The 18,969-nt window shown below is 32.3% G+C and overlaps 2 protein-coding genes across 4 annotated transcripts; one reads left to right on the forward strand and one right to left on the reverse strand.

Annotated features, from left to right (window-relative positions):
* Positions 1-840: 840 nt before the first annotated feature.
* LOC107002900 (DNA repair protein RAD5A) lies at positions 841-10,913 on the forward strand. 3 transcript variants are annotated; one of them, XM_015201105.2, is made up of 20 exons: positions 842-1,651; positions 2,904-3,037; positions 3,151-3,286; positions 3,481-3,534; positions 3,701-3,850; positions 3,927-4,078; positions 4,148-4,232; positions 4,330-4,602; positions 4,764-4,910; positions 5,036-5,191; positions 6,167-6,234; positions 6,856-6,978; positions 7,106-7,205; positions 7,306-7,418; positions 8,640-8,912; positions 9,004-9,204; positions 9,595-9,688; positions 9,771-9,842; positions 9,998-10,096; positions 10,270-10,913. In XM_015201105.2, exons 1-20 carry the CDS (start codon positions 989-991, stop codon positions 10,390-10,392), a joined length of 3,216 nt encoding a protein of 1,071 aa, XP_015056591.1. In that variant the 5' UTR covers positions 842-988; the 3' UTR covers positions 10,393-10,913. The 3 variants fall into 3 exon arrangements, 2 of the variants coding, with proteins under 2 accessions (XP_015056593.1, XP_015056591.1); XR_003575284.1 differs by lacking the exons at positions 9,998-10,096; positions 10,270-10,913 and having other exon boundaries at positions 9,004-9,226; positions 9,771-9,792; XM_015201107.2 differs by lacking the exons at positions 9,595-9,688; positions 9,771-9,842; positions 9,998-10,096; positions 10,270-10,913 and having other exon boundaries at positions 841-1,651; positions 8,640-8,908; positions 9,004-9,133.
* On the reverse strand, positions 10,824-17,253 carry LOC107002901 (GABA transporter 1). The gene is made up of 7 exons (XM_015201108.2): positions 17,020-17,253; positions 15,404-15,634; positions 14,049-14,146; positions 13,187-13,373; positions 12,966-13,096; positions 12,136-12,369; positions 10,824-11,360 (listed from the first exon to the last, which is right to left on the reverse strand). The coding sequence occupies exons 1-7, from the start codon at positions 17,120-17,122 to the stop codon at positions 10,980-10,982; spliced, it is 1,365 nt and encodes a 454-aa protein (XP_015056594.1). The 5' UTR covers positions 17,123-17,253; the 3' UTR covers positions 10,824-10,979.
* Positions 17,254-18,969: the final 1,716 nt, after the last annotated feature.

Below are 18,969 nucleotides of genomic sequence, written 5' to 3' on the forward strand. Positions count from 1 at the left end.
AGTTCAAGTTTAAAATAGATTGTACTAATTTGTTTTTTAAATTTGAAGTATACCTTCAAGTTGAAAAGTTATATTTTAAATTTTCATGATCAAACATCAATTTCAAATAAAGTAAAAATAAGTTTTACATAAATTTTAAAAGTAGAAATAAAAATGATACGAAATATGAAGGTGAAATTTTTTAAAGTATTATAAATGAAAAATGAGAAAAAAGAAATAGAAATAATTTAAGTGGTCAATATATATGATATAAGTGACCGTTTAAAAAATTAACTTGAATTTTTGTATGTTGATGCCTTTTTATTTTTACTGAAAAAATATATATTTTTTTTAAAAAAATTGGTTTAAACAAATAGATAAATAATTATTTTCATATGTACAAAATGAGAGAGTAATTAAATCAGTTTCAAAATAAATTTAAGAAGAAAAAAAAAAGATAATTAGAAAAAAAGGAAAGAGAAAAACAAAGTGTAGATCCCACGAATTTAAATATAATAATAATAAAATACTCTCTCATACAACTAGCGTAAGTTGTGCCTCATTCATGATAAAATTTTTCGTTCCATAGAGAGATACATCATTCCTTAACAAAGTTTTAAATTTTTAATTATCTTATATTTTAACTTTGTCTCGTTTTAGTTTTCATTATACGAAAAATCAATCTTAAAACACCAACTAAATTGAACCGAAGTAAAGAAATCGAATCAAACCAAATTAGTTTGGTTTGAAATATAATATATACTTTTTTACAATAAAAATTAAATAATTGTGATAAAATCGAATTGAAAAACCGAATGCAGAAGGACTTTTGTAGCGGGAACTTGTAATATACCGCATGCATTTCTATTTTCGTACCCGCCATTTCTAAACCCGTTTAGGGTTTTTCAAATTTTCACTATTTTCTTCAACAAATTCAAAAATTCAATTGGGGATTTTGGGAATTCACTGTAATTATAGGAGTTTTTTTTTTCTGTTGGAATTCAGTGTAATGGCGGGGATCAAAGTCACGGAGGAGCTTGTTTCAATGGTGCGTTCAATTGTTGGCGATGAATATACAGAGATGGACATAATTAGATCACTTCACATGGCGAAAAACGATCCTACAGCTGCAATAAACATCATATTCGACACCCCGAGTTTTAAGAAAACTGAAATTCGCAATACCCATTTGAATTCGGAAGCTGGGAATGTTAGTAGTAATAGTGGTAAGATTAAGGAAGCTGAGATTAGTACCCATTTGAATTCGGAAGCTAGGAATGTTAGTAGTAATAGTGGTAAGATCAAAGAAGATGAGATTAGTACAGTTTCTTTGAATGAAGGATTGGATACTGAAAGGGAATTTGGGGATAATGGGTTGGTGGGTAAGAGGGCTGGAAGTGATATGGGTAGTGAATGTGGGAGTAATGATTTGGTGGGTAAGAGAGCTGGGTGTCAAATGGGGAGTGAATGGTGGTATGTGGGGTGTGGTGAGGTTGCTGGTATGTCAACTTGTAAAGGGAGGATTGTGAAGCCTGGTGATGAAGTTGATTTTACGTTCCCAATGGAGAAGAAATTGAGTTCACCTTCACCTGGGAAGTTTGGAGGTGGACGAGGGCGTCAAGCAGCTGCGTGTTCTGAAATTGTAAGGTTTTCTACAAAGGCTTGTGGAGAGGTATTGGTTTCTTCTTTATGTTCCTTCCCCTTAAATCTATCTCTTTTTGTTGTATTTGATGGAATTCCGCTAGACAATTGAACATATAAAGAAAATGGGAGAAGGAAGCTGCCAAGGTTTTACAGTAGTCAAGTTGCATTCAAAACCAACGTGGAGCTAGGACAATGGTTGTGTCTTGGAGAGGATGGTCTAGTGGTTGAGGCTGGTGGGGGATGTAGAAAGCTTCTGTAGCTCAGCAAAGACCACAACTTTAGGCTTCGAACCTTTACATATGTATGAATGAATATATATATAGTTAGAGATATATATTGGAACCACCAAAAAATATGATGAGATGAACGTTCATCCTCTACCCTTAACCGGATGTCTCGTGTTGGAGCATGGGAATGGAGAATCCGAGAGTCAGTCCAATAGGTACCATGAATGGTTAATTTGGATTATTAGGCCAGTAGGTACCAGATACCGGACGGCTATACCAAAAAAAAGTTACTCCCTCCATTTCAATTTGTTTGTCTTACTTTCCTTATTAATCCGTTTCAAAAAGAATGTGTCTTTCTGTTATTGATAACTCCTTAATTCTAACTTTCCACATGACATGTTTATGACTATAAGATTAAAGGACATTTTGCTACATTCTACATATCTTTAATTTTTTTTTATCAGGATTCTACATATCTTTAATGTTAGACCATAAGATTCAAAAATCTTCTTTACTTTCTTGAACTCCGTGCTAAGTCAAAACCAACCAACCAAACAAATTGAAACAAAGGGAGTATATATTCCAGTATGCACCGCTTCTAAATCCTGGATCCACCACTCATTGGGGCATGTGAGTGATAACTTGGAGATCCCACGTTCAAATCCAAACTACAACACTTGCTATAAACCATCTATTCCAGCCTTGGTGGGTAGAATTACCTTGGCAACTTCTGCTCTTGGGCTGGATAAGCTGCCTGGTGGATCAGTTAAGATACGAGCAAGTTGGTCCGAAGAACACCCATATCTGAAAAGAAATAAGAAGGGGTTAAATGCAGTGGTGAATCATTTTAATATATGTTCTCTTACACATAATATTGTTTGAGCTTGGGGCAGTGGGTGCGCCTGCTTCTGAATGTGGAGTGAATTGGTCGGAAGAAATAATTTATTGACAATTAGTTTCTTAGGGCGTGACAGAGGGGAATGCTTGAACTTTCTTGATGAAATTCTTTTTGATAAGCCTAATTTTTTGTGGTTTTTTGTTGTGGAATGACAGATTGGGCGTATTCCAAATGAATGGGCTCGATGCATTCTGCCGCTGGTGAGGGATAAGAAGATCAGAATTGAAGGGTGTTGCAAATCAGCCCCTAATATATTGGGGATTATGGACTCTGTTCTTTTGTCTGTCAGGTACTCTGATAGTAGTTTTAATTGTTGTAGTTTAGCATTTGAGGTGAGGAATCCAGTTTCACGAGACGCGATACAGATGGTGGTGATTTTGATCAACTTTTCCTTATATGCAGAGTGCATATTAACAGTTCCATGTTTCGTAAAAGCCATCAGACATCACTAAAGGCTAGAAGCAATCCCGCAGATGATACAGTTGTTCATCCCCTTCCGACTTTGTTCCATTTGGTTGGGCTTACTCCTTTTAAGAAGGTGATAATTTTTTCATTGGTTCTTTATGCTTTAGGAAATAGTGATGCTTTCTGATCTTAGTTATTATGAATTATAACCCTCTTACGACAACTTGTTTGTCAGTTGGAATCAGCATATCCTGCCTAATTATAAGAATCCATCTCATGGATGATTGAGTGAGATTAATTCACCGTTTCTTTTTTGATCGTCATTAGGCAGAATTTACTCCAGCTGATTTATACACGAAGAAGCGGCCTTTGAACGAACAGGTTAGACAAGAAGAGAGTTTCCACTTGTTTTTCTCTCCCTCTTGCTCCGCTTTATCCTATTAAAGTAGAGTAGCAAGATGTTGTTCTAGGGTTGCACTCTCTTAGATTAGCTGCGACCTACAATTGATTAAAATGTTGAGTTTTAATGCTTCATTTGTCTCCACAGGACAGCTCCATAGGTCCTGCCTCATTATTGCGTGCAAACTTATCCAAAAGCTCCTCATCTGCAGATGGAGATAAAGTTGACAATGATGAGTCAATTTCTGATACTGATCTTGACTATATTGTTGGTTTAGCTGATAGCTCGAAGCTACAGGTATGGCCAACTCAACATTGTTCATTTGCCTATGGTTTCTTTGTGCTTATTAAATACTTCCACAATCATATTTTAGGAAATGGAACCACCAAGTACGCTCCAGTGCGAACTGCGACCCTATCAGAAGCAGGCACTTCATTGGATGACGCAACTGGAGAGGGGAAGAAACACGGATGAAGCAGCAATAACTCTGCACCCATGTTGGAATGCTTACTGCCTGAAGGACGAGTATGTGAATGTTGGCTTACATGCTTTTACCATTTATTTCACATTCTGTATTCTAAATATACATTTCAGGAGGGAGCTTGTTGTTTATTTGAATGCATTTTCGGGTGATGCAACCACTGAATTTCCGAGTACCCTTGAAATGGCTAGAGGAGGAGTATGTTGATGCTATGCTTCTTTTGCTTTTTTGGGATATTTTGTTTGTTAGTGGTATGTATGCACTTTCCACCTAATGACTTGAGAATATTCTGAAGATTTTGGCAGATTCCATGGGGCTAGGGAAGACTATAATGACCATATCGCTCCTCCTCAGTCATTCTGAAAGAGGTGGATCATCAGGAAGCCAATCTACAAATCAGCTGTCCAGTGAAAATGGAGAAGCTAGTAATATCTTAGGTCATTCTCCAACTTTTGCGAAGAAATCAGCAAAAGTCTCTAGTCTTGATAAGCTTCTAAAACATAAGCCGAAACTTATCTCTGGTGGCAATCTGATTATATGTCCAATGACACTACTAGGTCAATGGAAGGTACATATCTACTTGAACTGGAAAATTAGTATTACTATGTTTTTAGGAACTAATCTGGTGCATTGGGCATATTCAGCTCTACACAATTGTCAAACCAAAAGAAAATAAAAGGGATTCACATATTACATATAGATATCTGAAGATGAATCCGTCACTTGTAGGCAGAAATTGAAGCCCATGCACAACCTGGGGCTCTATCTGTTTATGTTTACTATGGGCAGACAAGATCAAAGGATGCAAAAGTGCTTGCTCGAAGTGATGTCGTGCTAACAACATATGGGGTGTTGGCCTCCGAATTTTCTGCCGAGGTATATTTTTGATTCTTCGAACTGTAGTTTTAGTTTCTGCGTTCAACTTGTTTGCGTATGGTTACTACTTTGTGCTAATTTGGTCTAGGTCCTTGTGTCTTCATTTATGTTCTGTACTCATGTAGAATGCTGAGGACAGTGGGGGCCTTCTCTCTATTAGATGGTTTCGAGTGGTGCTTGATGAGGCACATACTATCAAATCCTCCAAAAGCCAAATCTCAAATGCTGCCGCTGCTCTTATTGCTGACCGTCGGTGGTGTCTTACTGGTACCCCTATCCAGGTATCCAGTGTTACAGTTGTAAAATTTGTTAATGATGAATTATTAGCATTATTTGGAGATTAAAGTTTCTTTTCCCTATGAAGTAAAACATACTGTTTTGCTATTTTCATAGTTTTTCTCAGAGAGGTAAAAGCTGTTGGATTCAATTATTGGTTAGATTCATACAAATGCTACATTATTAAGGCTTTGGTCCATCTCTTTTATTGCTAGATTGGTCGTGTGTCTTATTTTAATGACTTTGTAAGTTTTAAGCGTGCCTTGAATCTTGAGTATTTGTCCTGTTATGTTTCAAAGCTGAACCAGATGTTCAAACTTAAATTGTCTGAACTGATTGTAGATGATAGTTTTTCTCTCTGTAAGTTGAGAAACAAGTTCATGCCGCTCTTCTTTCCCTACTTTCCAGAGGGAAAACAATATAGATCTTCTGAAAAACTGATGTTCTTGAGTACTCTACATTTTATCAACTGTCCGGATATTCACCTCTTTTACACAATATGCAGTCATATTCTTTCAGATAGATCCTTCTTGGCTGGTCCTGAGCCTGTTGTTGGATCTCTATGGTACTAATGCTGCAGTTTTAGAATAACATCTTAGTTTAAAAGAATTATCTTATCAAGACTCCATAGAGCTAGATACCTAGTGAAGTACTAAGCGGTTTTGTCGGACAATGTCTTAGGTAATCAGACCCTTTAGCAAGCTTCACCATACATGAGATTGAGATACCTTTTGCTCAGTTAGGTGTCCATCAGCTGATTATTACTAAGTACACTTGAGGATACCACTAATCTGATCAGGTAATCTTAGCTATATACTAGTTTCCCCTTAATTTGATTCAGACATTTTCTGGATATATCCTTAAATATAGCATTTGTTGCCGTCTTATAGTTTTTTACCAGTGCTCATATGCTTTTTCAAGAGAAGGTATATTGATATTCACCTCATTTTGCTACGGGACTTACAATTTTCCTCTGACAGAACAATCTGGAGGATATTTACAGTCTACTAAGATTTTTGAGAGTCGAACCATGGGGAAGCTGGGCATGGTAAGATGTGGATCCCTTGCATATAACCTTCAAACGTGTTTGTTTTCATGAAGCTTATCAGACACTGTGGTGGGGTACTAATTGTTTGAATGAATATATAATTATGTTTCTAAAATGTCATAGGCGGGTGTTGAATTGTTGATGACTGATGCTATTTCTAAGATTCTCTACCTTTCTGTACACTGGGTATGTTGTTGTTGAGTACACCTTGCATTAGATTGAAGGCTGTAGAAAGTGTAGGCTGTAGCATATACCTTTTTATTGTGACTTTGCAGTTTGCCCCCATCTGTCAAATGATCTACAGCAGCTTGATTTTTCATTCATATGGTCTTGTTATCTGATTAAGATTTGAAAATGACTATTAAATGACCCCGTTTTGAATTAATTATCCATTGATGTGACTTCAACTAAAACCTCACCAATCTTGCTGGCATCAGTCTTGATCCTTACCATTTTGGTATGAGGAAATTGGTTGTGGTGCTGCAACAAGTGCTGTTCCTTCTTGTATTTGGGGAAATATGAAGCTTAGTTCTCGTGAGAGAGTGATTTTCACAGTTGATTGAATTTTTCTCATGTTACTGTAAATGACATTCAACCTGTTGTCTGCTTGATCATATTTAGGTGGAACAAGCTTATTCAGAAACCTTTTGAGGAGGGAGATGAGAGGGGGCTAAAGTTGGTTCAATCAATATTAAGTCTGATTATGTTGAGAAGAACAAAGTCTAGTACAGATAGGGAAGGAAGGTTAGAATTATCCCTGGGATTCACTAATCTTATATCTTTGTTGTCTTCGTTTGTTTGGTTTCTTTTGTAATGGTTATTTTCAGGTTTATTGAAATGTTATATTGCATCTGGTATTATTGCATCGCAGACCAATTTTAGTTCTACCACCAGCAGATATTCAAGTGATATATTGTGAACTTACAGAAGCAGAGCGCGACTTCTATGATGCTTTGTATAAAAGATCCAAGGTTTTACCAACATTGATCACTCTGTCCATGAAATATTTTATCCTTGGATACCCTTTGCACCTTTATTTCCTTTACAATAGTTCTATATCTCCAATATCAGGTGAAGTTTGATCAATTTGTTGAGCAAGGACGGGTTCTCCACAACTATGCTTCTATATTGGAGTTGCTTTTGCGGCTTCGTCAGTGCTGTGACCATCCGTTTCTTGTCATGAGGTTTGGACTTTTATTTATGCGCTTATCTATCTTTTTAGTTTGTTATTCTGTGGTTTCTTCTTGTCTAAATGAACTTATACTCCAGAAAATTTATTGTGTAACTCTTTCCAATAGGCACTTATTTATTCTCTGTTGATGAGTTCAAGGTTTGGTTTTGTATTCAAATTTTTTCTGAATGTATGTGATTCTCATCACTCCCTCTGTCCCTAATAGATATTCCTATTTCTCATTATTGTCAACTTGACCAATTTTTGTATTCAGTTAGACCAATTAATTCACATTATAAACTTGGATTGAAATAGTCTTTTTGCTAAGGAAATCTAAAAAAAATGGAAATAAATTGAAAATTATCTTCTTGGTTTGATAATGAATAGAGTTCAGAATCTTTTTATATTTGTTATGGTTTATGAATATACATGTGAATTTGAAGCAACTATGTAAAGTAAAGTACTAGTACTAAGTTGCATATCTTAGTCAAGGAACATTTCAGACTATAGGAGGGTGATATAGGACATAGACAAAAGGGAGTGTTTGATTTATATGATTTTTTCTGAACTTCAAGCTGTGTGATAGACTGATAGCTCTTGGATTAGCGCATGTTCCATATGGAAATTAAGAAAAGTAAGTTGCATGCTTATTCGTTACTGAAGAACATTTTTTGAGTTTGGACAGAGGAAGTTGTGAACATAATAACGTTGTGATGCTTTGGATAATGGGAAGATCTTTCTGACTTCTATCTGTTTCTTCTTTTGTTGCTTTCTCGGTTTGTTCTGGTTTTGTGGGTCATGCTTCCATTCTAACTTCTGATTGGAGTGAATGGAAGCACTTCTTTTTGCTTCTTTGTTGAAAGAAAAGCAAGTTGAAATTTCAAAATCTTTGCAATTGTGGATCCAAGATACTTCTATGAAGTAAATACAGTGTCCAGAAAGGTTATTGACTCTAGTTTTTCTAGAAAGTGATCATTGTTTTTCTTGTAAGTGCTATTTCGGATTGTTTATTCTTTTTTCTTTCAAGTAGTCCGTCAGCATCTTTATTTATTTGGGCATCATCCTTGACTTATAATGCAGTGGCAGGTGTAATTGTTTTTACAGATCTTTTGGATTGTTTACATAGCTTGCTTCTGTGTCTAGACTGTGGACTCAGCTGGAGTACCTGATAGCTAATAATTACAAAATATTATCTGTTAATTTATATTTGCTGATGGGGTTTATTTTTGACCAGTCGAGGTGATACTCAAGAATTCTCTGATCTAAATAAGCTTGCTAAACGTTTCCTTAAGGGTGGTAAGGAGACTGGAGAAGGCAAGGATGTCCCTTCACGTGCTTATATTCAGGAGGTTGTGGAAGAGTTGCGGAATGGAGAACAGGGTGAATGCCCTATTTGTCTTGAGGCTTTTGAAGATGCTGTGTTGACTCCATGTGCTCATAGGTTATGTCGAGAGTGTCTTTTGGCAAGCTGGCGAAGTTCTAATTCAGGCCTCTGTCCTGTTTGTAGGTATTCTCCTGCAAGTTATTACTACAGAACATGATTCTATAAGATGAGATCAACTGCATATTTTGACATTATATAAATTCGACTCCTGCAGAAACACTGTCAGTAGGCAGGAGCTTATAACAGCCCCATCAGACAACCGCTTTCAGGTTGATATTGAAAAGAATTGGGTGGAGTCATCAAAAGTATCAGCCTTGTTGTCTGAATTAAAACGTCTTCATTCTGTTGGCTCCAAAAGCATAGTTTTTAGTCAGTGGACTGCCTTCTTAGATCTACTGCAGATTCCTCTTTCTCGGTACCACCACATTTCTGTTCATGTTAGAATCTGAAGAACTTATAATTTTCGTAACTGTATTTGGCAACTTGTTTGTCTTTTAAGGTGACTTTTTAATAAGAAACTCCATGAACATCATGGTATTATCAATTTATGGCAAACTAATTAATTATAGTAGTCTTGGTATGCATGCTTATAAGGATACAGAAACTGAGAAAGATTTCCAGTTTTACTAATGCTTGGATATTTCTTTATTTAGGTTATGACTCTTTTCCGACCATTAGTTGAAACACTCCTGTCAAACAGTTGAAGTTCAATTGATTTGTCAATTGCCTTTTGTAACAGTTTTTTTCATATTTTGCATACTTTATTTTTGAGTTAATTTATTTGTTTACATCCATACTTGTGCAGTAGTAGTATTCCATTTGTTCGCCTTGATGGGACGTTAAACCAACAACAACGTGAGAAAGTAATAAAGAAGTTCTCAGAAGAGGATGACATATCGGTTTGTCATCGTTGAAGCCTCTTTGGTTATAATATTTGTATTAATTAATTATGTTGCCTTAATCAATTTGAATATTGTATAGGTGTTGCTAATGTCATTGAAGGCTGGTGGTGTTGGGATAAACCTGACGGCTGCATCTAATGCTTTTGTCATGGTACTTGTCTCCTTGTGGCTTTAGATGTTGTGCTGTCATTTCTTTACAAAGAACTATGACGGCCCCATGATGTGTACTGTTTGTATGCATCTATTTTTCTGTGATTCTTTTGTCGTCAAATATATACTGTTTTCATCTTTGCCTATTATCTCTAGGATCCTTGGTGGAATCCAGCTGTTGAGGAACAAGCGGTCATGCGTGTTCATCGTATTGGACAAACTAAGCAAGTAATGATCAAACGATTCATTGTGAAGGTATGCTAAGCACCCTTCTGCTTAACTAGAACTTTTTAATTGGATCACCATGTAACAATATCACCTTCTTTAGTAAATGCTTTACCTGAAATCATATGCTCTACTGCACCTTGAGTTCTTAACCATGTTCGTAAAGTCATCGAACCCTTGCATGCATATTTCTCTGCTGGCAGGGTTCAGTAGAGGAAAGAATGGAGGCAGTCCAAGCTAGGAAGCAACGTATGATTTCTGGTGCTTTGACTGACCAAGAAGTTCGGACTGCAAGAATCGAGGAACTCAAGATGCTTTTTGCATAGAAAATAGACAACAACTAATTATGCCAAAAATGTTCCCTCTGGCTCCTCAGAATATAGATTACAAACAACATATCAGATAATTTCATTCTGCTCTGCTGACACACTGGCTTGTTTTGGAGGCCTCAGGAATCTCGAGTGTTGAAAAGTGATCGTTCCATTGGTTACAACTGATTTAATTTCCGGAGGAAGCTACAGCTACATTGCTATCAGTGTTCCAATTTTTCACTGAAGCAGATTCCAGAAGCGCGAATGTAACTAGCATTCGGGGTTTGTGTATTTCTACTTCACTGTTGTAAACATATTTCCTGGCTTTACTGAGTATCATCAAAATTAACACAGTTTTGATAGCTTAAACAAATTTTGTAAGTAATGATCATAATTTTGTCAATGTAGCTATGCAAGCTGCAGATAGTCATAGTAAATCTATAAGCTTTTCCCAATCAACAAAACTTGTATGCATATTATTTGTAACTTAAATTTAAAGTGTAATACGAAATGAGTGATTATAAATTCTGTATAAATAATAGATCCGCCCCTATTTCTATACTGGGACTGAATGTATGTTGTTTCAGTATATAAAAAAGTTATCAAACATTTGCGAATAATTGATATGTTTTAGCATCAAGACTAATTTGTCTAACAGCAGCAACTGCAGCTATGACTCCTAAGACTGAGAAAAACACTGCTATTGACATGTTAATCCAATAAATTGGCTTCTTCTTTGATGGTTTGAATGTCAAATTGAAGAAAATCACAGGCAACACAAAATCAAGAGGCAAGAAACCAAATGCTCCGATTACTGCATTGATGTCTCCAAAAAATGGAAGCATTGCTGCAATTGTAGTCGATATGATGACTGAAATTGATCGAGAAATTAGACGTGGGATCACATTTCGAGTTGAAAATTCACTGCTCTTAGCATCTGCAAATGTCCTTTCGAGTACTTCGTTTGTTGGTTGTAAGTATACCTGCAAAAATGCACACCAGTTAGTCGTAATACTGCTAGTGTATAGTGAATGTATAATGTATTCATACGGATTACAAACTTATATATGTCGATAGTGTAAATAGTTTATGCAAGTTTGTATAATATAACCTGTTGTAGTAGATTGTTTTGAAAAACTAATTTCATTTGTTAAAAAAATGAATTTTGAATCTGACTCAATTTTAAAAGCTAGTTCATGAGGTAAAAATAGACTACGATCATTTAAAGAGAGAATTAATGTTTTTGCTCAACAAACATTCATATGTATAGCTCTTGGACAAACATTCATTTGTGAAACTTAAAACTCTACGACAATGACTATTTTTTCAATTCAAGAGACAGAAAAGTGGCTATTTGTGAAATTTTCCCGTTCTATACATGGTCAAATGTGGGGTTTTGTAAGATTCCCACACGTTTAGGATGATGAAATACTGTTCTGTATAGCTCACACCATAAGTATAGTTAGTTCATTAAATGACTCATTGAGATGCTATGACCTACTTTCGTACCAAAGGGTTGAGACCTAGCTACTTTTCAGTCATGCATTTAAAAAATAGCCATCATACTGGAGTTTCAATTTCACATGTGTATAACTCTTTAGAAAAAACAATCACATGTGAAATTTAAAAAACTCTACGACAATGACTATTTTCTCAATTCAAGAGACGGAAAAGTGGCTATTTCTGAAATTTTCAACCCGTTTAATATTGGACATCTGATACGTGGACAATAACAAAGCAATATAATGTATAACATACCACAGCAACAGCAGACAATTGAAGAATTGTGAAGATATTGGTTAAGAAGATAAATGATTTTGGGACTAAATTGTGGCCATTTTGTGTAAAGTTGCTTAAAATGAGGCCCTCAGCTTTGTTACCAAAGGCCCAATATCCAGAAATGGCCACACTGAAGAAAGTTGTTGAAAGCATTGCATAACAAATGCAAAGCCCTTTGAACATTTTTCCTTTCACAGGGGGAGCTATTGTTGCCTGTAATAATTATATTAAAATCGTCAAATATCATCTAAAAATATAAGGAAAAATTACAGAAATCTCACTTTTTAGTTTACTTATCAGTTTAGTGTATCTCGCGCATCATATTAGTGTATAACGTATAATGTGTACATCATATTAGTGTATCATGTATAAAATGTAATATATCTTACTTAATGATTAATGTATCTCGCGCATCAGATTAATGTATCAGTTTGAAGGATTTCTGTAATTATAAATTTTTAAGGGATAGATTGTAATTTTGTCTTAAAAATATGTGATTTCTGTACTTTGCCCAAAATATAATTCCTACAACTCGTCAAGATTTGTAAATAGTTAGAGATGTATTAAAAATCTAGATATATATTGGTAAGACTTGATAAGAAAAAAACAAAAACAAAATTATGAGCGAGGAGTGAGTGATAAACGGTCGAATCAAATTATATACGATCGGGTCAAAAAAACTTTTAAATAAAAACATATAAAATATTTAGTTCATCTATGTCTAAAACAGATAAATAGATTGAGTTAATCGATGAATATTCATATTATTCATGGTTTCAAGAGTAATTCACGTGAAAACACTAGCTAACCTGAATTTCGGGAATAATTCCATTTCCAAATGTGGTGGCAATAATAGCTATTGCATTAAAAACTCCAAAAATGCGAGTTTCCTTATCGTTGCTAATTGAATAGTCCTTAATAGGTCCCTTCGACGAATTTCCTAGCAAAAATATATAACAAAAAGTCGTCATAATTATCATCGAAAATAATTATTATAGAAAAATCTGACGATAAAGAAATTAATTTATACCTATGTAAATGGAACCAATAGTGGCACAAGCACTATAAGCAAGACAAAGTAGAAGAGAAATTAAGTTGATATGTCTTAGTGAGTGAAATGATGGCATTTGAGCTAAAATCAACATTAAGCCACCAAATATTACTACAAATTGATATAACTTCATAGCTCCATTTGGGTTTAATAGCAAGTAAATTGCCTGCAAAAATAAAAAAAAAATAAAAAAAGTGAAAAGATATTATAAGTAAGTTATTTTCGTATTAAGTCGTATACATTGACAGTATAAATTTTTTTAAACATTTTATAAGTAGAAATATTGTTTACTTGTCTGATTTTCGATCTGTCTTTAAAAACTAGTCACTGTCACAAAGTTTCAAATTTTCATAAATAAAACTCCATAATGATGGTTTTGAAAAGTAAAAATACCGTATACACGACTAAAAGAAGCCACATAGACTTCAAATTTCATACGTTAAACTGCATGGTCGAAATTACGATACCAAATTTTATAGAGAATCTTTTATCCTCTTCACTAATTAATAATGTGCTTTAAAGGTATATAAGTGCCCTCGTGGACACGTTACTATTTAAAATAATGCAATATTTATGATGTCCATGTAGACATATATATATATATTTTTAAAATACACTAATAAATAGTTTGAGGGAGGGATAAAAGGTCCATTCCAAAGTTTGGTATCGTAACAAAAACTTTGGACAAAGTTAAAATACTTTTAAGATTCTTTGCCCTTTAAAAAATCTAATAACGTATACGAGTTTAATCTAGTAAAATTTAAAACTCGACAACAATAAATAAAAAAATACATATTTTTTTAATAAACTCTTTGGTCTAAGTTTTATTTAAGAAACTCACCTTCATACATTGTCCTCCTAGAAGAGTGGAGCCTATTACTGCACCATAGCATACCATAAATTGAATTGGTCCAACATAATATTTGCCCCACCTTGGTCCTGTAAAAATTTATTATATAATTAGATTTTGTTGTTTTATATAAATAAATAAATAATTTAAGTATTAAGAATCAAGTGGCAATTATGGATCCAAAGAAAAAGAAAATTATATTTTTTTGGACAATAGAAAAAAGATTGTGCTAAATGGAGTAGGTGGGTCAAAAATATTAGCTTGACTTTAGGCTATATATAAGTACTATCACACAAGATTTTTTTACGAGTTCGAGCTATAAAAACGATTTGTTATTATTTAATTTTTCATATTTATATATAATAAAAATTTAATGTATCAAACTGTTTTCTTCCTCACTTTTATAATGTAACTATATTTTAACCTTTTATTTTATTTTTTGAGTTACTAATTTTATTTATTATACAACAGAGTGATAAAGAGTTATTTTTCTTCAATCATGATTTAATAACATTATAATTCTTTGACTTTTGTCACTATAGAAATTAAACTCTAATATTAAATTGTGTTTCAATTTAAAAAAATTAATTATTTAGTATGACTTTTCAAATTTGGTGGCTACTCAAAAGAAAATGTCCACTCATATAAAAATACAAAGCAAAAAAAGAAAAGATGCACGTAACCCAAGAAAAAGGTTACAATATTAGATTATATGAATTTTGGTACCTAATATTATATGGTGTGAAAAATACATATAACCAATTTATTCTAACAACTTGATATATACGTATAAAATAGTCCAACTTATCAAAATGGTTTTTATTTTTTCAATTACTACCAAAATGATTTAAGTTTTTATCATGATACACTAGCTACATGGACCCCTTCTTATTTATTATTATAATTCACCGATTTTAAGTTATATACTTTTTTCGTCTTATTTTATATGACACTTTTCGTATTTCGAGATTCAAACAAGTCTATCATTGACTGTAAGTTTTTCATAAATCCTTTTAACATTTTGAATTATCAATTATTGTGACTTATAGTACTCTTTACGTAGTTTACAAATATATAAATTTCATCTTAAAAAAGTTTGAAAATTTCATATGCAAATATCCGGTCGAAATTAAACTATCTGATTCTCGAAAAATGAAAAATGCCACATAAAACGAGACAAATGAAGTATATATGTATATCAAAGAAACATGCAAACATATGTTGGTTACTATGTCTTGTTTTTGGATTATTATTCCACATGCATGTGCTATATATAATATTTTGATAATCTAACTTTCAGATGACGATAATAGTATAAAACTGTATAGACCTCGTTATGTACGTACCTAGAATGTCGTTAGCCATATCGCGGAAGCGAAGATGGCGACGACCTAGGTGAGCATGGTGTTCAAGGACCATGGACAAGAGATTATATGAATAGAATGTGACAATAGCTCCAATCACCAAACATAAAATCCCACCCCACCATCCAAGTGAAGCAAAAGCAAATGGAAGACTCAACAATGGTGGAGCTACAATTGAAGTTGACAAGTGGTAACCGCAATGCACCCACGATCCTGTAAATATTTAAAATATGAAAAAGTAAATATATATATATATATATATATATAAAACGTAAATTGACATTTTTTGAACAAAAATAACAACTTTGTCAGCATTGAAGGTAAATTTAGTCAAACATGACGGTTGACTTTTTATTGGTTTTTTTACTTTTAATAAAAAGACAAAAAGAAAACAGAAAATTCGGCTGAAAATTTGATAATTTAAATTGATAAGACATTAATTTCACTGTGGGAAGTAGGTGATGTTTTTTCAGCAAATTTAATAATATTTTGAATTTTTCCTAACAAAGAAAATTAAGTCTAAAGAATTAAAAGAAAAAAAATAATCTGATTTTATATGTATGATCGATTTAACGTGATCTCGTTGTTAAACTTTTTATATTTTTATTTATTATTTAATAATTACATAATTAATTATCTTTTTTTAATCATAACTCTAATATGAACCCTATTTTTCGATATTTAAAATCGTTGATTTGTGAGATTATATAATAATAAAATATGATATAATTAATTTAAGCTATATATTATAAAATGATTAACAGTTGTAAGTGTGTATCCCAACGAGATATTATATCTTAGCATGTGTCCATATAAAATGACAAGTTTGGCCTAATAAATAAATAGTAAAAAATCATTTTTATATAATTATTTTAATGACCATTAAAATTTAGTTAAAGTTTCAACACATTAATTAATTAATTAATGATAAATAGTTGATGAACTTACAACACATACTAATATGGAAATCAAATTAAGTGACAAAAAAACAACCAACTCCCAAAGTATGAAAGTCCAAATAAAATGAAAGAATCTATATTTAGTGTTATTAAAAGAATCTTCTTACTTGTATGATATTCTCTATTAATTGAAAGCATCTTGTGATAATAAGATTCGAAAAATAATTACGTAGATAATTTATCTTAATATAATTATTAAATCACGGTCGAAAATAAATATCCAACTATGCATAGTAAATCTTAAGAAAATTGAGTTAACTCTTTTTTAGTTTCACTTCATGTCCATTATTAGTTTTGTAGAATATTAAAATTAATCTGAATTCACTTTGAGTAAAAGACCTCTTACAAATGAAAATCACTACTTACCAAATGTTTTTTATTTTTTAGAAATATTCACCATTAGCTTAAAATTTCATAATATTGATTATTTTTTAATTATAAATACAACTAATTAACTAAAAATAGATATATCTGAATTTTACTCAATATTTTTATTTTAATATTAATAGGTGAAACTTCTGATCAAACATGAAAAGATCATATTCATCCCATTATAACTTCGATTAAAGGAAATATAAATCAAAATATTAATATGAAGTAATTATTAATATTGAACATAGAATAAAGAAATATAATTACCTTTGGATTTAAGAACAAAGAGGGCACCAGCATCAAGCTCTTTTTCATGATCATGATATTCATTATGGGATGAAGAATTATTATCAATAAACTCTGTTCCCATTTTTTTCGATTGTATTTTTATAATTTGTATTTGTATAATATTTTTAAAAATATTATCTTATTTTTTTTATAAATATTGTTGAGCTTTAATGGAGTAAAGATGATATGGGGAAGATAGTGATGATGAAGCAAATTATGACAATATGGTGTGTATATATATATATATATATTTATATATATATATACNCACCCCACTTGTTTCCAATTATATGCACTTTTTTATTTAGGGATGGTGGTTGCTTAATTTTGTGTTTTTTGTTTTTCTTATAGTGATGGTTTCATGTTTAATGAGTACACATCTCAACTATCTTATATTAAGTGCTTTTTATTTTCTGTCAGTATGGTTATTGAGTAATTCTGTTTTTATGACAGTAATTTTGAATTAACGTGTAAATATTTTAATTGAGTCAATTTTTTAAATAGTCATCCAAATTTAAAGAATTGATTTGAAATATTATTTATATTTTATTTAGAATTAAAATATCATTTAATTATCGCTATTTTCCTTCAAATATACTTGACACTTCAAAATTCTCACTCTTTTCTAGTTGATATGACATATTATTATAGTCTTTCTTTTAATAATAGACTAATTTAATTCATACACCTATTTAACTTAAATAATGTTCATATTATTTACTTTTTTTTAAAAAAAAATTTAGTTTATTAAGAATATATCTTCATACTTAAGAATATTAGCTTTTTATTCGGTTGTTTATTCATCCGACGCGTGCACCTTTTCTGTCCACCTAGCGTAGAAATTGAAATCAGACTCTACTAGGCGCGTGAGAGAGTGATTTTTTGTCACGTCATAAAGTTACATTGGTAAAAAAAATCGTAAAATCTCTATTTTTTTAATATTGTCATGTCAACTAGGAGATAGTGGTGTTTTTGGAGTGTTGAGTAAATTTGAAAGAAAACAGTGATATTTTAGTCCTAAATGAAACATAAATGATATTTCAAGGCAATACCCTAAACTTGGGTGACCATTTAGGGAATTCACTTTTAAATTTGAGGAAAGTGATTGAAACTTCAAAAAATGTTTTCCTCCCTACCAAACACACCCTTGATATCTATAACATAAATTAATGGACACCATCCATGGGCGGAGCCACCTTGGTAAAGGGGGTTCGACAGAAAATTATACTATTTATACATGGTTAAAATAATATTTTATGTATATATAGTAGATGTTGAACCCCCTTCGGCTACTCCATGTGTCTATTTTCTACAAATTCTGAATCACCTTATTGAAAATCCTGGCTCTGCCACTGACACCACCAAGGGATTATCTATGTTTAAGACATAAATCTGTTTGAAGGTAAAATAGATTATGCAACTCCTTCTAATATTTCATTTAAAGATATTCAAAATTGTTGTTTTATGAATTTGTTGGTAAGTTTTTTCCGAAGGTTATAATAACTTTTTTAGTTAATATTATGTAAATATATTGAACATTGTATAAATTAATTTTTATTTATAACTCAAAGTTGTTCAACTTGTAAGTAGTGTTTAATTTGAGAAGAGAGGCTATCAAACATTTTCAAACTGGTTGATGTCATACTTTTGAATTTTTGAGTAACTTCTTACTCATACAAATATCATATGATTTTATTTCCTACACCGCCTATTCATTTATTTCGATCTTTTATATGATATTCGATATTTGTTTAAACTTTGATTAATCAGAATTCACATAATAAAATTTCACTTTTGTGGGATATCTTCTACTTTCCATCATTAGAGGTGAAATGAATTGTTTAGTGACCCAAGATTTAGTTAGTTTTTTAGTTTGATAAATTCAATTCCCAAAGTATAATTATCGGCTAAGTGTATATCTACTGAATT

Source organism: Solanum pennellii, chromosome 11, assembly GCF_001406875.1.
Source record: "Solanum pennellii chromosome 11, SPENNV200".
NCBI classification, from domain to species: domain Eukaryota; kingdom Viridiplantae; phylum Streptophyta; class Magnoliopsida; order Solanales; family Solanaceae; genus Solanum; species Solanum pennellii.

Coding starts and splice junctions, on each gene's coding strand:
- LOC107002900 (XM_015201105.2), top strand. CDS start 989: ATGGCGGGGATCAAAGTCACGGAGGAGCTTGTTTCAATGGTGCGTTCA. Junction 4,911..5,035: donor CCTCCGAATTTTCTGCCGAG/GTATATTTTTGA, acceptor GTACTCATGTAG/AATGCTGAGGACAGTGGGGG. Junction 8,913..9,003: donor GGCCTCTGTCCTGTTTGTAG/GTATTCTCCTGC, acceptor CGACTCCTGCAG/AAACACTGTCAGTAGGCAGG.
- LOC107002901 (XM_015201108.2), bottom strand. CDS start 17,122: ATGGGAACAGAGTTTATTGATAATAATTCTTCATCCCATAATGAATAT. Junction 14,147..15,403: donor TATGGCTAACGACATTCTAG/GTACGTACATAA, acceptor AAATTTTTACAG/GACCAAGGTGGGGCAAATAT. Junction 13,374..14,048: donor TAGGAGGACAATGTATGAAG/GTGAGTTTCTTA, acceptor TTATTTTTGCAG/GCAATTTACTTGCTATTAAA.